This window comes from Drosophila persimilis, unplaced genomic scaffold, assembly GCF_003286085.1.
Source record: "Drosophila persimilis strain 14011-0111.01,24,50 unplaced genomic scaffold, DperRS2 tig00000191-arrow-pilon, whole genome shotgun sequence".
NCBI classification, from domain to species: Eukaryota; Metazoa; Arthropoda; class Insecta; order Diptera; family Drosophilidae; genus Drosophila; species Drosophila persimilis.
The window spans coordinates 12,049,361-12,068,559 of NW_020825298.1; the positions used below are offsets into that span (position 1 = coordinate 12,049,361).

General features: G+C 44.8%; 6 protein-coding genes across 7 annotated transcripts; 2 read left to right on the forward strand and 4 right to left on the reverse strand.

The window, feature by feature from the left end:
• Window positions 1-646: 646 nt before the first annotated feature.
• Window positions 647-2,886, reverse strand: LOC6589057 (sorting nexin-2). The gene is made up of 5 exons (XM_002014509.2): window positions 2,664-2,886; window positions 2,342-2,445; window positions 1,369-2,254; window positions 1,152-1,304; window positions 647-1,090 (listed from the first exon to the last, which is right to left on the reverse strand). Exons 1-5 carry the CDS (start codon window positions 2,838-2,840, stop codon window positions 1,040-1,042), a joined length of 1,371 nt encoding a protein of 456 aa, XP_002014545.1. The 5' UTR covers window positions 2,841-2,886; the 3' UTR covers window positions 647-1,039.
• A 763-nt stretch (window positions 2,887-3,649) lies between these two features.
• Window positions 3,650-5,253, reverse strand: LOC6589424 (cationic trypsin). The gene is made up of 2 exons (XM_002014508.2): window positions 4,998-5,253; window positions 3,650-4,578 (listed from the first exon to the last, which is right to left on the reverse strand). The coding sequence occupies exons 1-2, from the start codon at window positions 5,251-5,253 to the stop codon at window positions 3,719-3,721; spliced, it is 1,116 nt and encodes a 371-aa protein (XP_002014544.2). The 3' UTR covers window positions 3,650-3,718.
• A 576-nt stretch (window positions 5,254-5,829) lies between these two features.
• Window positions 5,830-7,824, forward strand: LOC113565843 (ras-related protein Rab6). The gene has a single exon (XM_026989180.1). It carries the CDS (start codon window positions 6,103-6,105, stop codon window positions 6,727-6,729), a length of 627 nt encoding a protein of 208 aa, XP_026844981.1. The 5' UTR covers window positions 5,830-6,102; the 3' UTR covers window positions 6,730-7,824.
• Window positions 7,825-8,070: 246 nt separating this feature from the next.
• On the reverse strand, window positions 8,071-11,160 carry LOC6589421 (threonine--tRNA ligase, cytoplasmic). 2 transcript variants are annotated; one of them, XM_026989179.1, is made up of 4 exons: window positions 11,119-11,160; window positions 10,356-10,419; window positions 9,860-10,293; window positions 8,071-9,795 (listed from the first exon to the last, which is right to left on the reverse strand). In XM_026989179.1, exons 2-4 carry the CDS (start codon window positions 10,408-10,410, stop codon window positions 8,209-8,211), a joined length of 2,076 nt encoding a protein of 691 aa, XP_026844980.1. In that variant the 5' UTR covers window positions 10,411-10,419; window positions 11,119-11,160; the 3' UTR covers window positions 8,071-8,208. The 2 variants fall into 2 exon arrangements, with proteins under 2 accessions (XP_026844980.1, XP_002014541.1); XM_002014505.2 differs by lacking the exon at window positions 11,119-11,160 and adding an exon at window positions 10,879-11,065.
• A 138-nt stretch (window positions 11,161-11,298) lies between these two features.
• Window positions 11,299-14,562, forward strand: LOC6589420 (probable protein S-acyltransferase 23). Its single transcript, XM_026988302.1, has 3 exons — window positions 11,299-11,318; window positions 12,067-13,813; window positions 13,876-14,562. Exons 1-3 carry the CDS (start codon window positions 11,299-11,301, stop codon window positions 14,065-14,067), a joined length of 1,959 nt encoding a protein of 652 aa, XP_026844103.1. The 3' UTR covers window positions 14,068-14,562.
• Window positions 14,528-17,363, reverse strand: LOC6589418 (engulfment and cell motility protein 1). The gene is made up of 4 exons (XM_026988691.1): window positions 17,221-17,363; window positions 15,924-16,931; window positions 15,321-15,872; window positions 14,528-15,259 (listed from the first exon to the last, which is right to left on the reverse strand). The coding sequence occupies exons 1-4, from the start codon at window positions 17,330-17,332 to the stop codon at window positions 14,760-14,762; spliced, it is 2,172 nt and encodes a 723-aa protein (XP_026844492.1). The 5' UTR covers window positions 17,333-17,363; the 3' UTR covers window positions 14,528-14,759.
• Window positions 17,364-19,199: the final 1,836 nt, after the last annotated feature.

The window sequence follows — 19,199 nt, forward strand, 5'->3', positions numbered from 1 at the left end:
ATTTGAAAAAAGCATACAATCACATATTTTTGTCGAAACATATTGCGTGTGTACTAACACATGCAAAGATGTTCTCTCTGCGCTCTCTCTCTCACTCTGGGGTACTGAACGCGCGCCCCTTTTTTTTGTCCGTATAAAGTACAAAAATCTGTGGCATTAAAATTTTAAAGATAAGAGAAAATAAAAACTCAGAATCATAAAGAAAGACCATATAACCCATTCCGAAATACTCCAAGTTAAAATTCAAATTTATTTAATAAATTTTAATGAAATATATTTTTTTGCTATTATATCCCAGAAACTTTTCAGCATTACTATAGCGCAGGGGGACTAATCAAGTGTTCACTATGCTTAAATTCTTGGTTCTCCGAAGTTCGATAAAATGAAGAGCCGGAAACTCGAGTTTCTCGGACTGCGAGTAGTTGAGCGGAAATTTTAAATCAGATTATTGAACCACTATTTACATCTATACATATTTACAAATTTATTTGTTTGAAATGCTCTCTTTGTCATGATACAAAATGTTTTAATAGGAATATATATATAAATACATAAATATACCAACAACAATTAAGGAAAAATATTTCCCAACAATAATGGTATACATTTCAATTTGGAAATCGTTAATAAAGTCTTCTTCTTCACTTTAATTAAATTTCTGGATTCATTTTGCGTTGTTTTAAATAATACCGAATATGTGTGAATAATGAGAATACGCAGCTTTAAATCTGCTATTGCCATTTTGCTTTGTTTTAGCAATATATAAGCATAATTACTGTGCATATAAAGAATAAAGAGATAACGTTGGTGCGAATGCATCGATAGTTAAAGTTTAACTTTCTGAGAGGAATTGAAATCTTTTGCTTGGAAATACAAACAGCAGCTGCAGATTGCTAGACAAGTGCTGATGGCGAAATATAGCTCCAAATCTTTAGATCAAGAACAAATTTGGTCCCGCTGAAAAAATGTTCATAGCGCGCTTGGCTGTTGGCTCTTGACAGTTTTTGGAAATGCATTGAGAAAAGGTTGTGAATTAAAGTTAAACGATTTCACGGGCAAACGGAGCAAACGCCTCCCAATAGCTGACGATCTAGAATGCAAAATGGTTCGTTTTTTGATAAGCGGATGGTCAAATATTTTTTTATATTCACCTGTTGCTGATGTGCCATTTGGTCTTCTATATATTTGATAATATTTGCTTTAAAGTCTTTCACTCTGGTCAATTCGAAGCGCTCCATTTCACGCTTAATTTCCGCCGATATGTCATCAAAATGCTGCTGACAGCGTTGTACCTTTCCTTGCCACTGTAAAGGGCAGAATGACATACGATTTCAACAAGGAAATATTAAACTTATTATGCAGACCCACCTCATCCACTTCTAACTGGGCCTGATCCAACTTATCCGCACGATTGGCCAACTCAAAGCGGCCACGATTCTCTCGTCGCTTGGACAACTGCATTTGAGCATATTGCCAGTTTTGAAAAGACTTGACGCGCTCATGGAAAATGCACTTAATGGCACCAAACAAGCCCAAGTAATCCTTGATGAACTCGGCGAGAATAAAGAAATCAGAGTTGGCTTGCTCAGAGCGCAGAAGTTCCATTTTCTCCTCCACATCCGCCAGATTAGACAGGGCACGCGACAGTCCAGTGTGTTCCTCGCAAGTGCTAAGCATTGCAGCGGATTTGGCCACCAAGCCGGTTAGTGCAGAAAGTTCCCGTCGTGAGGTGACCAGAGACTTCATTGCATTATGCAGCTTTTGAAGGTTCGCATCCAAATTCTCCACCTCAGTGATCTTGTCGTCAAACCAGGGATCATTCTCATCCATTTTATAGGTAATTTTGTTTACAGTTTCGCCCACTTTATTAAACAAGCGAATCACACCGGCGCCACTCAGAGCCGAGGTGTTAACGGCGCGCGGCAGATCCTGATCGCTTTCCAGAAAATTCATGAAATCCAAGTCCACACGCAGTATAGGGTGCTGTGCGGTGCGGTGGACAAAGCGTTCCAGCGCTGCACGTCGAATTTCTACCCACTCCTGGTTCATTGGAGTGCCCGGCTCACTCTGCTGTGGACTAATCTTCACCTTAGTACTGCCTATTATGTTCTTCGATGGGGCTGGGGGTATTATCCGTCCCACCCGCATGTATTTTCCGACCAGCAGATCATGTATGCCAAGGAAATCACTGAAGCGTCGCAAAGTGCTGAACTCTGTCCGCTTGAACTTGGGAATGTTAGTTTTGGTCGTCACTCTAGTCATTAGGGAAAGCCGATAAGTAACATAAACAGAATCAATAGTATGCAATTCCATGATAAGCCAGTGGGGCGGCGTGACTCACTTGTAGGCCAAATATGAGCCCATGCCATCGCCAATCTTCTGGGGGTCAGATACAACAATTTTTATAAAGAAGTCTCCATCGTCCGTCAAAACTTCTTGCAGCGGCTGTAATTCAGAGAGAAAGAGACGATTCAATTGATGATAAGCACACAAACAACAACATGGCTGTGTGCTGGTGGGCGGCTCTAATGACGTTGTCAACGCCAAACAAAGCACAGCAACAGTCTCTGGTTGATAAAGCAAGCAAAATGGAGAGCGCCGCCCCAAAAATTAAACCTAATTTAATAGGCATCCTGTTGGGCGTACGCTCTGATTTGACTTACATGCACATCCCCGATGCTACTGGGACTCATGGCTGATACGAATAAATCATTTTCGTTCTCCAAAGTAACGCTGCCGGGCGCTGGAACTTCTTCCTCGTCATCGGATGCCGATTCAGCACCATTATTAATGTCCACTTCAGCGAATTCTTTGTTGTGTTCGGGACTTTCCACTTCCATGCTAATTGTCAATGCAGCGTTTTTCTGTTTCTTAATAATCAGAAAAACTCCTTTAAGTTTACTTCTTGCCTAAAAGCTTCAATTTTTCGACTGCAGCAGTGTGACCGCGGATTTATCGATAAAATATACCGTCCGAGCCTCAGAAATATACCGAAATATGCCGTCTTATTTGAAAAATATACCGTAAATATACTGACGAATTCAAGTTATATTTTACATATTCTTCGTTTTTGATATTCCGTCGAATATTACCAGCTATATAGAACATTTAGCCATGCCCACACAATTTTATACGATTGATGAATCAATTTTCTTCTTGACTGGCTTTTTTTAAATATATGCTTTTATTGGATTTTGTCTAAAAACGGATATTCGTATTGCTCAATTTAGATATTGGAGCGCCTTAACCGCTTGGAAGAGAGCAAAAAGAGCCAATAACCGTTTCGAAGAAAGTAGTTCGGCAATCCATTGGAATAAACGATTTGAGAGCGAAAATTTAAAAAATCCTGCGTATGGACGCCTATAGCCTTTGTTCGAAAATATACCTTTGAAAGTGAAATTTAATAGATAGATGATATATTTCCATATATGTACATTTAAAAGTAGGTCAGAGGGCAATAGCCTGTACAATATATTTAGATCAGATACCGCCTCTCAATATGAGATAAAAGATATAATATTTAAAGATAATACTCTCTATGAGGGTCATATATCAGACAGATTTGAAAGTAACTTTCCTAAACTTGTAATATATACTTATGAACTCAATTAATATTAAAGAACTTTTTTTAAAACGATCAAATATAACATAGATTAAATGCTGTATTGCTTTGATTTTATTAATATGAAAACTCCTGCTTATTTCAGACTAAGCAAACTTAGCTTGGTGCCACTTGATTGGTCGATATCCAGGATATAAACGAAGAGACTTGCACATAAACTGACGGAGAGTTGGCCTGGCCGCAGGGCAGCTTGCCCCAGGAAACTATACCAATAAGGACATTGCCTTGGACCAAAGGACCTCCAGAGTCCGAGGTGCAGATGCTGACGCCGCCAGTAAGTGGACCAGTGCATAGATTCGTTGAATGAACATCGCTTCCTTTAGTGCCCAAAGCAGCTTCACACGAGGCCAAACTGATGATTGGCAGATTATTGGCTACTTGGAGTGTTGAGGGATATGAAGCCGTATTGGTTGTACTGGTGCTTCCCCAGCCATATAGGCTGGCGGTACCCGTTGGCACCTTGCCAGATGCGGGAAGGCTAACAGGAGCCACTGCAGCTGACCACTTAAACGCTGTCGGAGTGTAAATCAAACCAATGTCGTAGGGCACAGTCCCTCCGGTGTACAAATCGTTGACTACGAAGTAGGTAATGGTGCGCTTTTGGGTTGTACTCGCCGTTCCCGCCACTGCAATGCTTCCTGCGACTAAAGTGCTTCCCAGCACTTGAGCGCTGTTCGTCAGGCAATGGGCGGCCGTCACCAGCCAGTTGGTATTCAGGATGCTGGCGGCACAATAGTGAGTTCCTTGGTACTGCATGGACACGGCGTAGGGAGCACTATTTGCGGCTGCCGCCACACCTCCCACAACACGACCATTTGGATCTGCAGCCATCGCACATGCCTGGCGTAGGCCAAGGGCCAGGAGTAGGTAACACGCGACAAGACAAGAGCGTGACATTGTTTGCTGTCCGTAGTTTTCGTAGAACTGTTTACATCTACCTTTATCACGGTCCGTTTAAATTGAAATGAGATACGAATTTTCAAGAAGATAAGGGTTTCAATTAACTTTCATGTTTTCGAGATAAGCGTTTATTATAATTAAGATTAAGTGACTCCCAAGCAGGGGCACTTGACGTGGTACATACATATATCCAGCCATTCGCCTAGACGAATGCGCAGAAAAGTTCAAGTGGAATCTATCTCAAGATGTTGCATTCCAAACATAGTCCACGGCTCGGATATTCTTGTCGAACAGCAGTCGGCCGAAGCTGTTCCTCTGGCTGAAGATGATGTACATAGTTCTTGTGTGGGATGCAGGAGATTCCGTTCTTGGCCAGATGGTAGTGGGTGGAGCAGGTACAGGTCATGCGCCGTCTACCGCGCTGGTCCAAGCCCAGGAGGGAGCAGCCCCCGTTGTTGAGCTTTAACGCATTCACGCGAAGTGATGTACGTCATGCCCGAATGGACGAGGCTGCGGTTCTCGCCCGTCGTCTTGTGCACCCGCTCAATGTCCCGTTGCACATAGGAGCCGGAAGATGCACTTGGTCTTCTGGTTAGTCCAGTAGATGCACCCTCGCTGTACTCGGTCGATATGCGGGCAATGTGCTCCTGGCGCGAGAACAGCAGGAAGGCGGCAGGTAACACGCAGGGGGGTCGCGGGGCCGGTACAGGCAGAGGTGGAGCAGGCCCCATTCCCCACGGCTCACGCAACCTTGTCGGCCAGAATCCTGAAGACGGTTTCCAGATGCCGTTATCGAACAGCTGTTCCACCCCCACCCCCCCTGTCGAGGTCTGTTCTTCTTCTTCCTTTTGCATGTCATATGTATTTTAATAAAATACCAGAGCGCTGCGAACTTCGGTATTTTTTGCTGTGGATGGATATACCAGTGTTACCATTTTATCCTATTTCTAGATCTAGCTTATTTAAAAACAGAAATTTATAGCTTAAATCTAGCCTTTTTATGTCCTACATATATTTTTAGGCATTGCCCAAAAGAATAAAACTAGCTTTATAAAAAAAAAGCTATAAAATACAGGAGCATGAGGCGGCATTATGCCCTTATATTTAACCTTATGATGGATTTGACCGTTTTTAGCCTTTTTTTTTTACAATTTTTAGCTTGTTCTAGCTTTCATTTTTGTGAAATCCAGCATATTTTTACGCTCAAAATCTGGTAACACTGGGTCACAGCAAACTGACTCAGAAATTAAGAAGAAGACGAGATTTGCTGGCTAAAATTTTTTCCACGACGAAACGAATATTATAAAGTAATTTGATCTGCTAATCACCGCTTCTGCCCGACAGCATTAAGTAAGTGTGTGCATCGACCATTATTTGTATAGTATCGAGAACACAGGGCTACGCATGCAATAGGAGCCACTAAAACCCCAGGCCCAACCCAGTATCAACAAAAGAGGGGAGAGAGTGCGCAAGAGAGAGAGGTCAGCAAACCCGCAATTAAAAAAAAGTAGACACGTACGAGAGTTGCACGGGCGGCGTAGATCGACGAAAGAAGAGACGCAGCAGACACCGCAGCAACCATGTCATCCGGCGACTTTGGCAATCCGCTCAGGAAGTTCAAGTTGGTTTTCCTCGGCGAGCAGAGTGTGGGGAAGACGTCGTTGATTACACGCTTCATGTATGACAGCTTCGACAACACCTACCAGGCAACCATCGGTATTGATTTTCTATCCAAGACCATGTACCTTGAGGATCGGACAGTGCGCCTCCAGCTGTGGGACACGGCGGGCCAGGAGCGCTTCCGTTCGCTGATACCCTCCTACATTCGCGACTCCACGGTGGCTGTGGTCGTCTACGACATCACCAATACGAACTCATTCCACCAGACGTCCAAGTGGATAGATGACGTTCGCACAGAGCGCGGCAGTGATGTCATCATCATGTTGGTCGGCAATAAGACGGATCTGTCCGACAAGCGACAAGTCTCCACCGAGGAGGGGGAGCGCAAGGCGAAAGAGCTGAATGTGATGTTCATCGAGACCAGCGCCAAAGCCGGTTACAATGTGAAACAACTGTTCAGACGCGTGGCGGCGGCGCTGCCCGGTATGGACTCCACTGAGAACAAACCCTCCGAGGACATGCAAGAGGTTGTGCTTAAGGACTCGCCCAACGAGACAAAAGATCCCGAAGGCGGTTGTGCATGCTAGAACTAGTTCTAGACAACCAACGTCACACCCAACCAACCCAACCCCCATCCTCCGCTACGACAACAACAGCAGCAGCAGCAGCATAGCATTTCCACACACACGCTGGCAACGGGTGTGGTGAGTGTGCGTGTACACACAGGTGTAGCGTGTATGTGGCTGGATCAGCGGATCAGCAGTAGACAGAGGATGCGAAACCTCCGGCAAACAAACATCTATACACACATACACAATTTTATGTTTAAGTTTATTTATAAAGTAAAAAATGATAGCAAAAAGCAGAAAATAGACTAAACAAACAAACAACAATTAACGAAATCGGCTAACTAATTAATGTTAATTATCTAATGCAATGCAATTTAAATGAGCTAATCCTGAGGCAGGCCAAGATGCATAAAGCATGAGGCATAGAGATCGTAGAAACGAGAGATCAGGGATCAAGAGAACAGTTTCCATTCTCACATTCACATTCACCCGTTCCCCTGCAAAAGTCCCCATAAATACAGACGACAAGAAGATGCAGATGCCGTAGAAGATCACACGCTTTTATGTACTTAAATCAGGCCAAGCGGTAGACGAAGATCAGAACAGATCCCCCAACAACATTCCATTTGGCATCTCCACACAAAAAGCATGCGAGCATAGGCAGTAAAGTACATAGATACCACTGAGAGCCAGCCTGTGTTCAAAATGATTCCACGGCTAAGCAAATAGTTTTTCCATTTATAGCCCCGTTCTGTTTCTGTTTGCGGCTTTGTTTTGCCCATTTTTACTTGGTTGGTTTTTGTTTATAGCTCGGCAACTGTAAAACAACTGGAAACTTTTGATGGCATAGGACTTGGCCACGTGCATCTTATGAATAAATATATAAATATAAATATATATTATGTATTTTTATGACAAAAATAATGAAACAGACAGACAGGCGGGCAGGCAGGCAGCACCGAGCACTGAGGCAGATGGCAACGTAAACATTTAAAAATATTATTAACGATTTTTGCTTCGATTAGCGAGAGAAATTTGTGCATTTTTTACGCGAAAAGCATATGGCTTACAAAATTGATAATATAATTGAATAAAAGAAACCAACCTAAAACATTTGAATGCAATTTTTAATAAATCAAATTATGAAAATGAAAATATACACTTTACTAGAAATAATTAATTCAAAACAAAAGAAAAAACTAAAACCCCAGAAAGTGAATCATGATATCAGAATAGTTCTTCGGTTCGGTCGCTGCAATTTGGGGCGCCGTATCTTATCGGGCGTGAGTGTTGTTAACTGATTCGATTCCCGCATGGACTGCGACTGGGGCTGGGGCTAGGCGACATGAAATATAGGACTTAGTTTTTTGTTTGTTTTATTTCTGAATTCCGGTTTCATAAGCGTAAATATATTGAAAGAAAAAAATGCCAACTTGTTTGCTTTGCAAATACACATTAAGTATAAGATATATAAATAGAGTTTAAGATGTGGTGTCCCTAGAAGTTGTCCTCGTTTGTGATAAACTCATCGCGTATCTTCTGCAGCTTGGTGATCAGCTCCGAGACAGAGACCTCACCATGCACCTTGTTGTCGCGTGTGCGCACATTGACGGTATTCGAGGAACGCTCCTTGTCGCCGACCACCAGGATAAAGTTGAACTGGGCCAACTGAGCATTTCGGATCTTCTTGTTCATCGTATCGCCGGCATCGCAGTCGGCCTCGCTCATGAAGCCAGCGGCATGGAGCTGGTCCTTGACTGTCTGGGCGTATTGATCGTAGGCCGGACCCACTGGGACGACCATCACTTGACGGGGCGACAGCCAGAAGGGCCATTTGCCAGCATAGTTTTCCGTTAGAATGGCAATCATACGCTCCACAGAGCCCAGGATGGCGCGATGGATGATCACTGGACGCTTCTTCTCGCCGTCGTCGGCAATGTAGTTGAGATTAAAGCGAATGGGTAGCTGGAAATCCAATTGTATGGTGGCGCACTGATGTGCCCGCTTCAAAGCATCCATAATAGTAATATCAATCTTGGGGCCATAGAAGGCGCCATCGCCGGGATTCTCCTTCCAGGGCATGCCGAACTCATTGAGAGACTCCTCCAAGGCCTTCTCAGCATCATTCCACTGCTCGAGCTCGCCCAGATACTTCTCTGGACGCGTGGACAAAACAAGCTGGAAGGTGAAGCCGAAAATGGTATAGACATGCTTCAGGAACTCCAAACAGCCCTTCATCTCGCTCTTGATCTGCTCGGGAGCACAGAAGATGTGCGCATCATCCTGTTGGAAGCGACGCACACGTGTCAATCCAGTCAAGGCGCCCGAGAGCTCATTGCGATGCAAAACACCAAAGTCGGCCATGCGGAGTGGCAGCTCCCTCCAGGATCTGTTGCGAGTATCAAAGATAAGACAGTGGCCAGGGCAATTCATGGGCTTCAGGGCGAATTTCTCCTTCTCCGCCTCGAAGGAGAACATATTCTCGGCATAGTGCTGCCAATGTCCGGATGTCATCCAGAGTTTGGCATTGTAGATGTTTGGCGAGATGACCTCCTGGAAGCCCCGCTTCCTGTATTCCGACTTGATGAAGCCCATCAGCGTGTTGTAGATGTGCGCTCCACGTGGCTGGAAGAAGCAGGAGCCAGGCGACAGCTCGTGGAAAAAGAACAGTTCCTGCTCACGTCCAATTTTGCGATGGTCTCGCTTGGCGGCTTCCTCCTGAAGCTTCTCCCATTCCTTGAGCTGCTTGGGATCGGGGAACGAGATGCCATAGACCCTCTGCAATGTCTCGGCATCGGCCTTGCCCTCCCAATAGGTCGACGAGTTCTTAGTAATCTTCAGGGCCTTGACCTTGCCTGTGTGGCGGACGTGGGGACCGCGGCAGAGATCGATGAGAGAGCCGCACTTGTACACAGTGGTGCGATCCGTGGTCACCTTCTCGTTCAGAATACGCAACTTAAACTCGTTGTACTTGAACATTTCCAACAGATCGGCTTTCTTCATCTCCAGACGCTCAAAGTTCTGCTTCTCTTTTACGATTTGCTTGACCAGGGACTCCATGGTGCCATAGTCGTTGGTAGAGATCTACAAGAGAAGACCTCCATTAATTAAAGGCTTTTTGATAAGAAGAGAAACCTGAAGTACTTACGCCTTCCCCCTCCAGATGCATGTCGTAGTAGAAGCCACTCTCAATGGGCGGACCATAGCAAAGATGTCCACCGTAGATGCGCTCCATGGCCTCACCCATTATATGAGCGGAGCTATGCCAGAAGACGGCCTGCGCTTCGGGATCGTCGAACTTTAGCAACTGCAAGGAGCAGTTTTCTTCGAGCACTCGATCCAAGTCCCAGACCTGTCCGTTCACCTTGGATATAATTGTGTTGTCGGCCAGACCTTGGCTGATGCCACGGGCCACATCGTAGGGCGTGGTCTCCCACGAGATGGCATCTACTTGCTTGCCATCGGGCAAGGTGACTTTGATGGTCTCGCGAGGCTTGACAGCCAATTCGGCGAGGTACTCAGCCTTGCATTTCTCCCAAAGGATATTACGTTCCTCAATGTATTTGGGCAAGGGGCTAAGTTCTAAATCGAAAGGAGGTCTATTCAGTGAATGTTTTTTACTAAGGAAACTCGCGACTCCTTACCCTTGCGACTGTCTCCGGCAGCACCGGCCGGCTTCTCCTTTTTCTCCTTCTTCATTTTGCCAGCCTGCAAATCGAGGGAAAAATCAATAAGTCTACGAAATCACAGCTTATTTTTTTATTTGGTAATATTTTGACTACGTATGCAGTCGAAAAGCAATTAGTGGAATGATTTTTCGGTGTCTGTTATCGTGCTGGCGAGCGCTGGCACTGTTTATTTGAACAATTGTAAGCGAGGCAATGACGATGACAAATTTCTTTCGGCTCTTCTTGTACTGCCTGAGGGACCACCTATCTATCTTTGAGCGTTTCTCCGGAATTTTAAAACTGATGCAATAGGGGAGGTACATTCAGTCATACAATGTAAGAGGGTCGAATCGAGTAAGTGACGTCACAGCAGCCGGCTGGCAGTGATTCAACTCGAGCCCCCTCATAAATGGCACACATTTGTAGTACAGGCAAAGGGAAGAACACTAACACTTATGAACAGTAAGGACAATGCTATGTATGGCCTAAGGACACCAACCAAAGTTGCGTAGCAGCGATAGCTTCTTAACAGGCCTTTATCTGGTTGATTTTCCTGCTGTTGTAGTAGATGCTGTGTCTGATATTTGGACGCTGTGGCTGGCACCGATCGCAGGCAAACAGCGCTGCTTATTGCTTTACAAGACCTGACGCCAACGCCAAGCGGCACAAGTTTCAACATAACTCTGTAATCTGTCACTTCTCATACACTGCAATGCAATTCGTTTAGAGTTTAACATGCCTTTTGCTTGTTTAAATCCAAATGACTTAATTCCGGCACCACGTTGTCACCCATTTTTCGAAAAAAAATTTAAAGAAAGAGAGGAGGGAGAGATAGAGCGAGAACATGTGACCAGATTGGAAAAATACCTAAATACCGGAATGTCAGCTGCTAAAGCTTTGGCGCCAAATCGATTTCGAAATGGGACCCAATGCGTGGATGTGTGTAACGTCCAGAAGGAATCGTTTCCGACCCCATAAAGTATATATATTCTTGATCAGCATCAATAGTCGATTGAGCCATGTCTGTCTGTCCGTCTGTCCGTCCCTATTAGCGCCTAGTGCTCAAAGACTATAAGAGCTAGAGCAACGATGTTTTGGATCCAGACTTCTGTGATATGTCACTGCTACAAGAATATTTCAAAACTTTGCCCCACCCACTTCCGCCCCCACAAAGGGCGAAAATCTGTGGCATCCACAAATCTCAGAGACTATTAAGGCTAGAGTAACCAAATTTGGTATCCGCACTCCTGTTAGATTCACTATAAAACGTATATGTATCTCAAAATTTCGCCCCACCCCCTTCCGCCCCCGAAAAGGACGAAAATCTGTTGCATCCACAATATTGCAGATTCGAGAAAACTAAAAACGCAGAATCATAGATAACGACCATATCTATTAGATTACTGAATCTGGATCAGATCAGACAATTTTTATAGCCAAAAGGAACAAATCAATTTGCACTGGCTGCGCAGTGCCCGACGACACGCTCAGACTGATTTTCTGTCTCTCTCGCACGCACTCTTTGTCGTGTCGTTTAATATTAGCGGCGTCTGCCGGAGGAGAGCCATACTGACTTAGTATCGGGTATAACCGTAGAGTTGCGGTGTCCGCAGCAACTCACAACGTTCCCCTCGTTGTTATTGATTTTCTTATTGCGCTGACATAATTTCTTCGCCATCGAGTGCAGCCGTGTTTACTTTGTGTGCTTCGTGGCTGCTTGGCATATAAAAAGTGAAAGCTGTTGGAAAAGTATTGCTCGCCGCGAAGTTAAAAAAGCCAACAAAATTGCACACTTATTGGAAAATCCCCTTCATCACCAACCACCGCTCTCTGGTGGCGCTGAACGTCTTGGGGTAGATTTCGATTTCTACAACGTGGCTTCCAGCAAGATTCACCCCAGCCCGGGGGCGGCGCGGAGTGTGTGGGCGCTTCCCCTGACGGCATCCTCATCATGCAATATGGTGGTGGCGGAGGAGCATGCCCATGCCGAGGACATAGATATCGACCATCGCCCGCACTCGCCGCCACTCACGGGCCGAGGAGCTGGCGGGAACCATGGAGCCAGCAATGAGGATCACGACAGCGTCTTGCTGTTTGAGGGATTGGACGGGGCCACGACGGTCAACCTAGACGATATCTTTGACATCATCAAGAATGGAGAGGTCAGTGAGGTGGAGAATCTAGTGGAGAAGTTTGGCATGGAGTGCCTGTCGGCCAGGGACCGGCACGGCTACACTCCTGCCCACTGGATCGCCTTGAATGGAAATGTCCAACTGATGAGATATCTGATTGAGCGCACAGCTCCGATTGATCTGCCGTGCTTGGGAACCCAGGGGCCGCGACCCATCCACTGGGCCTGTAGGAAAGGCCATGCCTCGGTGGTCCAGGTGCTGCTCCAGGCAGGTGTCGCCGTCAATGCTGCTGACTTTAAGGGCCTGACGCCTCTCCACCTGGCGTGCATGTATGGACGTACCGCAACTGCTGCCTACCTCCTGGGCATGGGTGCACTCAACAATCTGACGGACATCAATGGCGACACGGCTCTTCACTGGGCGGCCTACAAAGGACACGCTGATCTGATGCGCCTGCTTATGTATTCCGGGGTTGAGCTGCAGAAGACGGATAACTTTGGATCTACGCCTCTGCATCTGGCGTGTCTTTCTGGGAATATGACGTGCGTGCGTCTGCTCTGCGAGAAGTCGCAGCTGGATTTGGAACCAAGGGATAAGAACGGCAAAACACCCATAATGCTGGCACAGGCACATCAGCACCAGGATGTGGTGCGCCTCCTCTACGGCGAGGTGAAGAAAAAGTCACGTTGGATTCCTTCCGTCTCGGAGAGCTGGGGCTGGCTCTTTGGCGGTGCCGGCGACTCCAAGGGACCCCTCTTTCTCTTCCTATTCTCCGTGCTTCTCTGGGGCTATCCCATGTACATGATACGAGCCATTCCGATCACCTGGAATATCCTGCGCCGCTCCCACTACTGCTTCATCTACTGGAACGCCGTCATGTGGATTAGCTGGGCCATTGCCAACCGTCGCGATCCCGGCTACATTCCACTTAGCTCCGATGCCTACTACCGGGCCATCAAGCAGATACCCTACTTCGATAAGCTAAAGAAGCGGAACGTGATGCTCACGAGGCTCTGCCACAGCTGCCGCTGCCTGCGTCCGCTCCGGGCCAAGCATTGCCGGGTGTGCAATCGCTGCGTCTCCTACTTTGATCACCACTGTCCATTCATCTACAATTGTGTGGGGCTCCGGAATCGGATGTGGTTCTTCCTGTTTGTCTTGTCGGTGGCGGTCAATTGTTCATTTACCATCTACTTTGCCTGCTATTGCGTGATGATCGAGGGATTCACCTTGCTCTATGTGCTGGGCCTCATCGAGGCGGTGGTCTTTTGCGGCTTGGGCTGGATTCTCACCTGCACTTCGGTAGGTTTCCACTATCGCAATCTATTCTTTTAATCCTTTTATCCCTTTTTCCTTTTGAACAGATTCTCCACGCTTGCATGAATCTCACAACAAACGAAATGTTCAACTACAAACGCTATCCATATCTGCGGGATAAGCGGGGTCGCTACCAGAATCCGTTTTCGCGCGGTCCAATACTCAATCTACTGGAGTTCTTCGTCTGCCTGCCGGATCGAGGAGATGACAACGATCTGCTGTTGGAGGATAACATTTGATTAAGAATATAGGATCGAGCCCCGGCTCGTCGGCGCAAGGTGCCAGTGCGCGGATAATGAAAAGAGACGGCAGCCCAAAACCCACTCGGGTAGGCTGCCTGTTTTGGTTTTGCTCCAAAAGCTTTGTGCTTAATTGAATGCTCCGCTCCGATGCGTGTTTTATCATCTACAATTGCAATCTCGGTAAGATACGATACCTTTGTAGAAGAGAGGAAAGATGGAGATGTTCCTGGTAGCCTATTCCGGGCCATGGCATCCATCTTTCTTGGTCTGCTTTGGTATCCAATGATATGATCGGCTTGCCGATCATCGCTTTTCTAACTCCTTAACTTTTAGCCTTTAATAAGAATACGCTTCTCTTGTTAATTTTTGTACAAAAATTGTTATACATACTCGTATATAAAATGTGTTATTTAATGAATCTCTATATTATATACTAAATATAATTAATAAATGGTGTAAGTGTTCACAAAATGCGAGTGCTAGCGAATGCAAGCCCTTCATTTTGTTCATTTCGATATTGCGGATTGAATTGCACAAATAATACTACGAAAAAAATATCAAATCAAATCTAATCGGAGAATATGTAATGGGTACACTTTGGCATGTATCTTGGGTGAGGTGATGGGAATCTAAATGGTACGAATGGTTATCGTTGATTGCTTCATGCACTTGCTATATTCTATTTTCCCTTAGCTTTCGAAGCAGAAATCATAGTTCTCGGGATCCTCCGGTATGGGTGGTGGATCCTTGCTGATATCAACACCCTCTGTATCGAGGAGACGCAGCTTAATCTCCATTGAGAGCAGTGTATCGAAATCTTCGTTCTTTTGCTTGCTGACCATCGGCTGGCCAAGCAGGGCATTGATACCGTCCGTCCAGTAATTGAATATGCTCTCGTCGGGGGCCACAAAATCCAGTGTCGAGTGATCCATGTTCTCAAACGTTATGGAGAACGCCAAGTTCACTGCTGACTTTCGTATGCGTGTCTCCTTCATGTGCGGGCACTCCTTGCCCTCCAACAGTTGCTTGATCTCGCTGATGGGCAGCTTTTTGGGCAGCTCCTCCAATGTCGGTATGTTCTTCTCATCGCAGTCTCCATAATGGATGACTTTGTGGTTGGGCGATAGACGGGCATACCAGAACTTGTCTTTGGTTCGTGTTCCACGCAAATACTTGGAGAAACGAGTACCTAACAACCATTGAGAACGATTAAGTATACTAAATTAAATCCCTTTGCATGAATGTCTTACCTTCTATCAAAAATGATAGACGCTGTTGCTTGATTAGCTCCAGAATGTGTGGCGATATCTTCTCCTTCAGTTTGACAATGGCCGAGGCTGTGGAATCGCACTCTTCCTTCGACGTGCGTTCCTGCTGACGCAGGGTTGTGATTTGCTGATAGGGGAGTAGAGCTATCTTATTGCGAAAGTCCTCCAGATTCTCTGGTCTGCATTTCAGAGTGCGCTGAATTTGCTCCCGCACCACACTGAAGGTGGTAGTGAAGTCTTCCGCTGTGGCTCGCATGTCCTTCCATGTTCGATTCAAAGTTATGACGCAAATACAAAAGAACTCCTCGAAGGGGGAGTCGTGGGTAAAAAACATGGGCTGAAAATCGCCGGATTGTTCGGCAGGCGGTTCACCAATTCGCAGAATGTCGCACAGAACCTTCACCAGTTCAATGGAGGTGCGTCCAAATGGACATTCGTGCTCGTCCGCGCGGCATGAGTTCTCTCGCACAATCTTTGCGTATTGCTGGGTGTAGTTGCGGGCAAAGTACACCATACAGTCGAGGGCCAGAATGCCTGAAATACAATATTCTGGACTATCGTTTTATTTGGCTTTGCATCACTTACCTGGGGGCGTTTCTATAAAGTCCTGAGCGGGGTTGATGTCGCACTTGAAGCCCAACTTTTTGTAGTACTGGGAAAAGTTTATATTCCCAGCCCCCGATCCGCCGCCTCGACGAATGTGGTCGTCATTTTGACTCAGGGCAGTGGTGTGGTCATCAAAGGCAATGCGACGCAGCTCCTTGATTTTATCATGGGCATCCTGATCTTGGGCATTCATCTTCATACGCATGCGCTTCTCCAAAAGGCCCAAAGTCAACGTTTGGAGCACATACAGTTGGTGGGTCATCTCCGTACCCAGCCCATTACCAATCAAGGCCAGGCGGAACTGCTTTGCGCTTATAGTGTTTGCAATCGTTCGCCTGCGAGCCTCATCTGCCTTGAACAGAGCATTTAGCAGTGCTATAGCATTCTGGCGCATCACTGGCGAGTTGACTTCCTGGAGAAGACGCAGAATATCCTGCAACTTGATGTCTTCCGCCACCAGCAAGTGTTTGCTGCTGCACTGAACGATATTTTCCAGATTAGAGAGGGCGCTCTCTCCACAGTTCGTTGGATATTTTTGGAAATTTCTCACAATCTCAATATTTCGTGCGACAAATGAGTTCTCGGGCACTTCCCAGGACACCGTGCCATGCTCCATAAGCTCGACAAAGCTGCTCAAGCTGTACTTGAGGATCTCTTCGTTATTTTGGCTGACATCTTCAATCATCATAATGAGTCTGTCAAGACCCTTCTCCTTAATAAATTCCAATGCAAATGTGTGATCGGTGCTCAGCGATGTGAGATCCTTAAGTCGCAGGACCTTCTCCTGAGGGCTACCATTGAGCAGCGTTTCCATGGCATCGCTGGCCGACTTTGACGGCGAGTACTGCAACTGCAGTACAGAGCCATTCTTGATCTCGTTTCGGTTCTTTTCCGTCACATATTTCTTGTTGTTTGACTCGCAAAACTGCAGCGCGTAATTCTGGTGGTCGCTGATGGACCAGCCGTTGCATATATCCTGGATTTTGCCTGCAAGCCAAGAGATATGCACATCATGAGACACACTCATAATAAAAACCTTACTTCCTGTTGCGGCCATTGCGGTGCATTTTAATGAAGGCTTGGGCCTGCGCTGACATCACGATAAGAGTCTGAACCAGAAAGGGCGTTGGTTTAAGGTTTTCGTTGTTTGTTGTTCAAGTCACACAAAACAGAGAATATTACTGCTTTATGGGACTATACCTATATGTAGCCCGTACGTATTGTTCTGATTCTAAAACTAGCAATTGCTTTTAAATATTCAGTTTTATTGACATACTTGCAAGCGGATGTCTCTGATCCAGGTTTATCAACTGCGCCATATGATTCTCCCTCTCTACGGCTATCTTCACTATGTGCGAGTCCTTCACCGTCGTTTTTTTCGGTATCATTTTGTCACTGTTTTTAGTAAAATGAATTTAGTTAATTATTATTATTTAGCAAGAGCAAGTGTGACCGCGGATGTATCACCGTCCGACCCTCAGAAATATACCCAAACATACCGTCTCATTTTAAAAATATACCGTAAATATACTGACGAACTCAAGTTCTATATTCAACCCGGTTCGTAGTTTGGCGGTATATTTAAAAAAACTAAGTTTATATGTATATATTATATGTGGTGTATATCAAGTACATATTTAAACTAACTTATCAGTACCAATTTTAATAGTATTTAAAGTGAATAACATGCTGAATTGCAGGAAACGGGGCATATCACCCTAACTAGTAATTTAAACCCATAATTTCAAAGTATGGAATGAGAATCATTGTTGTTAACCGGTTAAAGGAGATCCTTACCGATTCAAGTTCGGTTATACGAGTGGATACGAGTGGTGCGCGCCAAGTATAAATTTTTTGAAGGTGAATGAGCGAAAAGGATTTAAATGCAATCAATTAAAATTGTTTATTAATGTGACTTACATTTGTATAGAAGGAGGCTATTCCGACAAGTTCATCTATTGGATGCGGTCTATATGAAATATGAAATCCTCTCAGCTTTGGTCAGGTCGCCACGTGGCACCATATGAATGTAAGATAGCTTTTGATTATCTTTTTCGATATCGTCTAGTAAAAATCTTTTGATTATATGTATGTCCAGATATGTTCTGGATGGCATCCTCATTCAATTGGTTATCTTCCTCCTCTTTTTCAGCGGTTGTGGTAGGCATGCTTTCGGCGCCGTCCCACTTCGACGCCTCTTCGAAAACATTAGCTTCCTCATCCACATCCTTGTTTATTTTCAACTTCGGGGCGTAGAAGTTATTTTGGGAGTGTCTTTAAAATTTAGCCAAGTGATATCCTCCTCGATGACAAAACTATTTCAGTGCTTCTGGCTAAAAATAAGTACATAAATGGAGTAAACAGTGCGGGAAGATGAAACTAGGCCGGGTCTGGTGGAATAGATGCTTGCAGCTTGGCACCATCACAAACCATACAGTGTATGGGGCGTGGAAAATAAGTGGATGATCACGGGAGTCTGCTTTTAAGATTCTTAAGGGTACTTTAATCTGACTCTAGATGAATGAGCAACCAGTATAGTATGGCCTAAAGAGGTTTTGTTTTTTTTTTATCATATAATTCAAGTTTATTTTGTCTGAGAAATGTCTATTACACCAATAAAGTAAATTCTTCAGCGCATGACGCATTTTAGTTATAAACAAGTAGTGATGATTATTATCGAAATTCAATTTGTTGTATGCATTTTATTGCTTTTCATTGATTTGACTTAGGAATATGTATGTTTATCTGTGTAATATTTATATGTGTACTACATATATGTAAAATGTTGTTTTCAGTTATGAAAAAAGATTATAGTATTGAAATGCATCTTATAACAGTTTTCATTATTGAGTATGAGTATATCGTTACCATTTTTGTTCATCTTTTTCATCTTTAATAAGTAATTCGTTACAATTGGAGTGGAGTGGAAATTTATGGATATTTTGCTCCACAAAGAATAAAATACTGCGCTGCTGCAACATACACTGATTATCATACGTACACGTACACACTAGGCAATCAAACAATCAAAAATGGCTGCTACTCACTAATCAACAGATTTTCATCGCCTTAATGGCTATAATTATTTAATTTATTTTTTAAATATTTCTTAAATATTCTCAAGCACTTTGAATACAGTTTAATGAGGCTTAGAAATAAATTTGATTTTCATATTTAAATTGTGTGTTACGTTTTCAACGGAATCTCAATATTGCAAGGAAGATATTTGGCTGCGTTACGTCGTCTCGTCTCTAT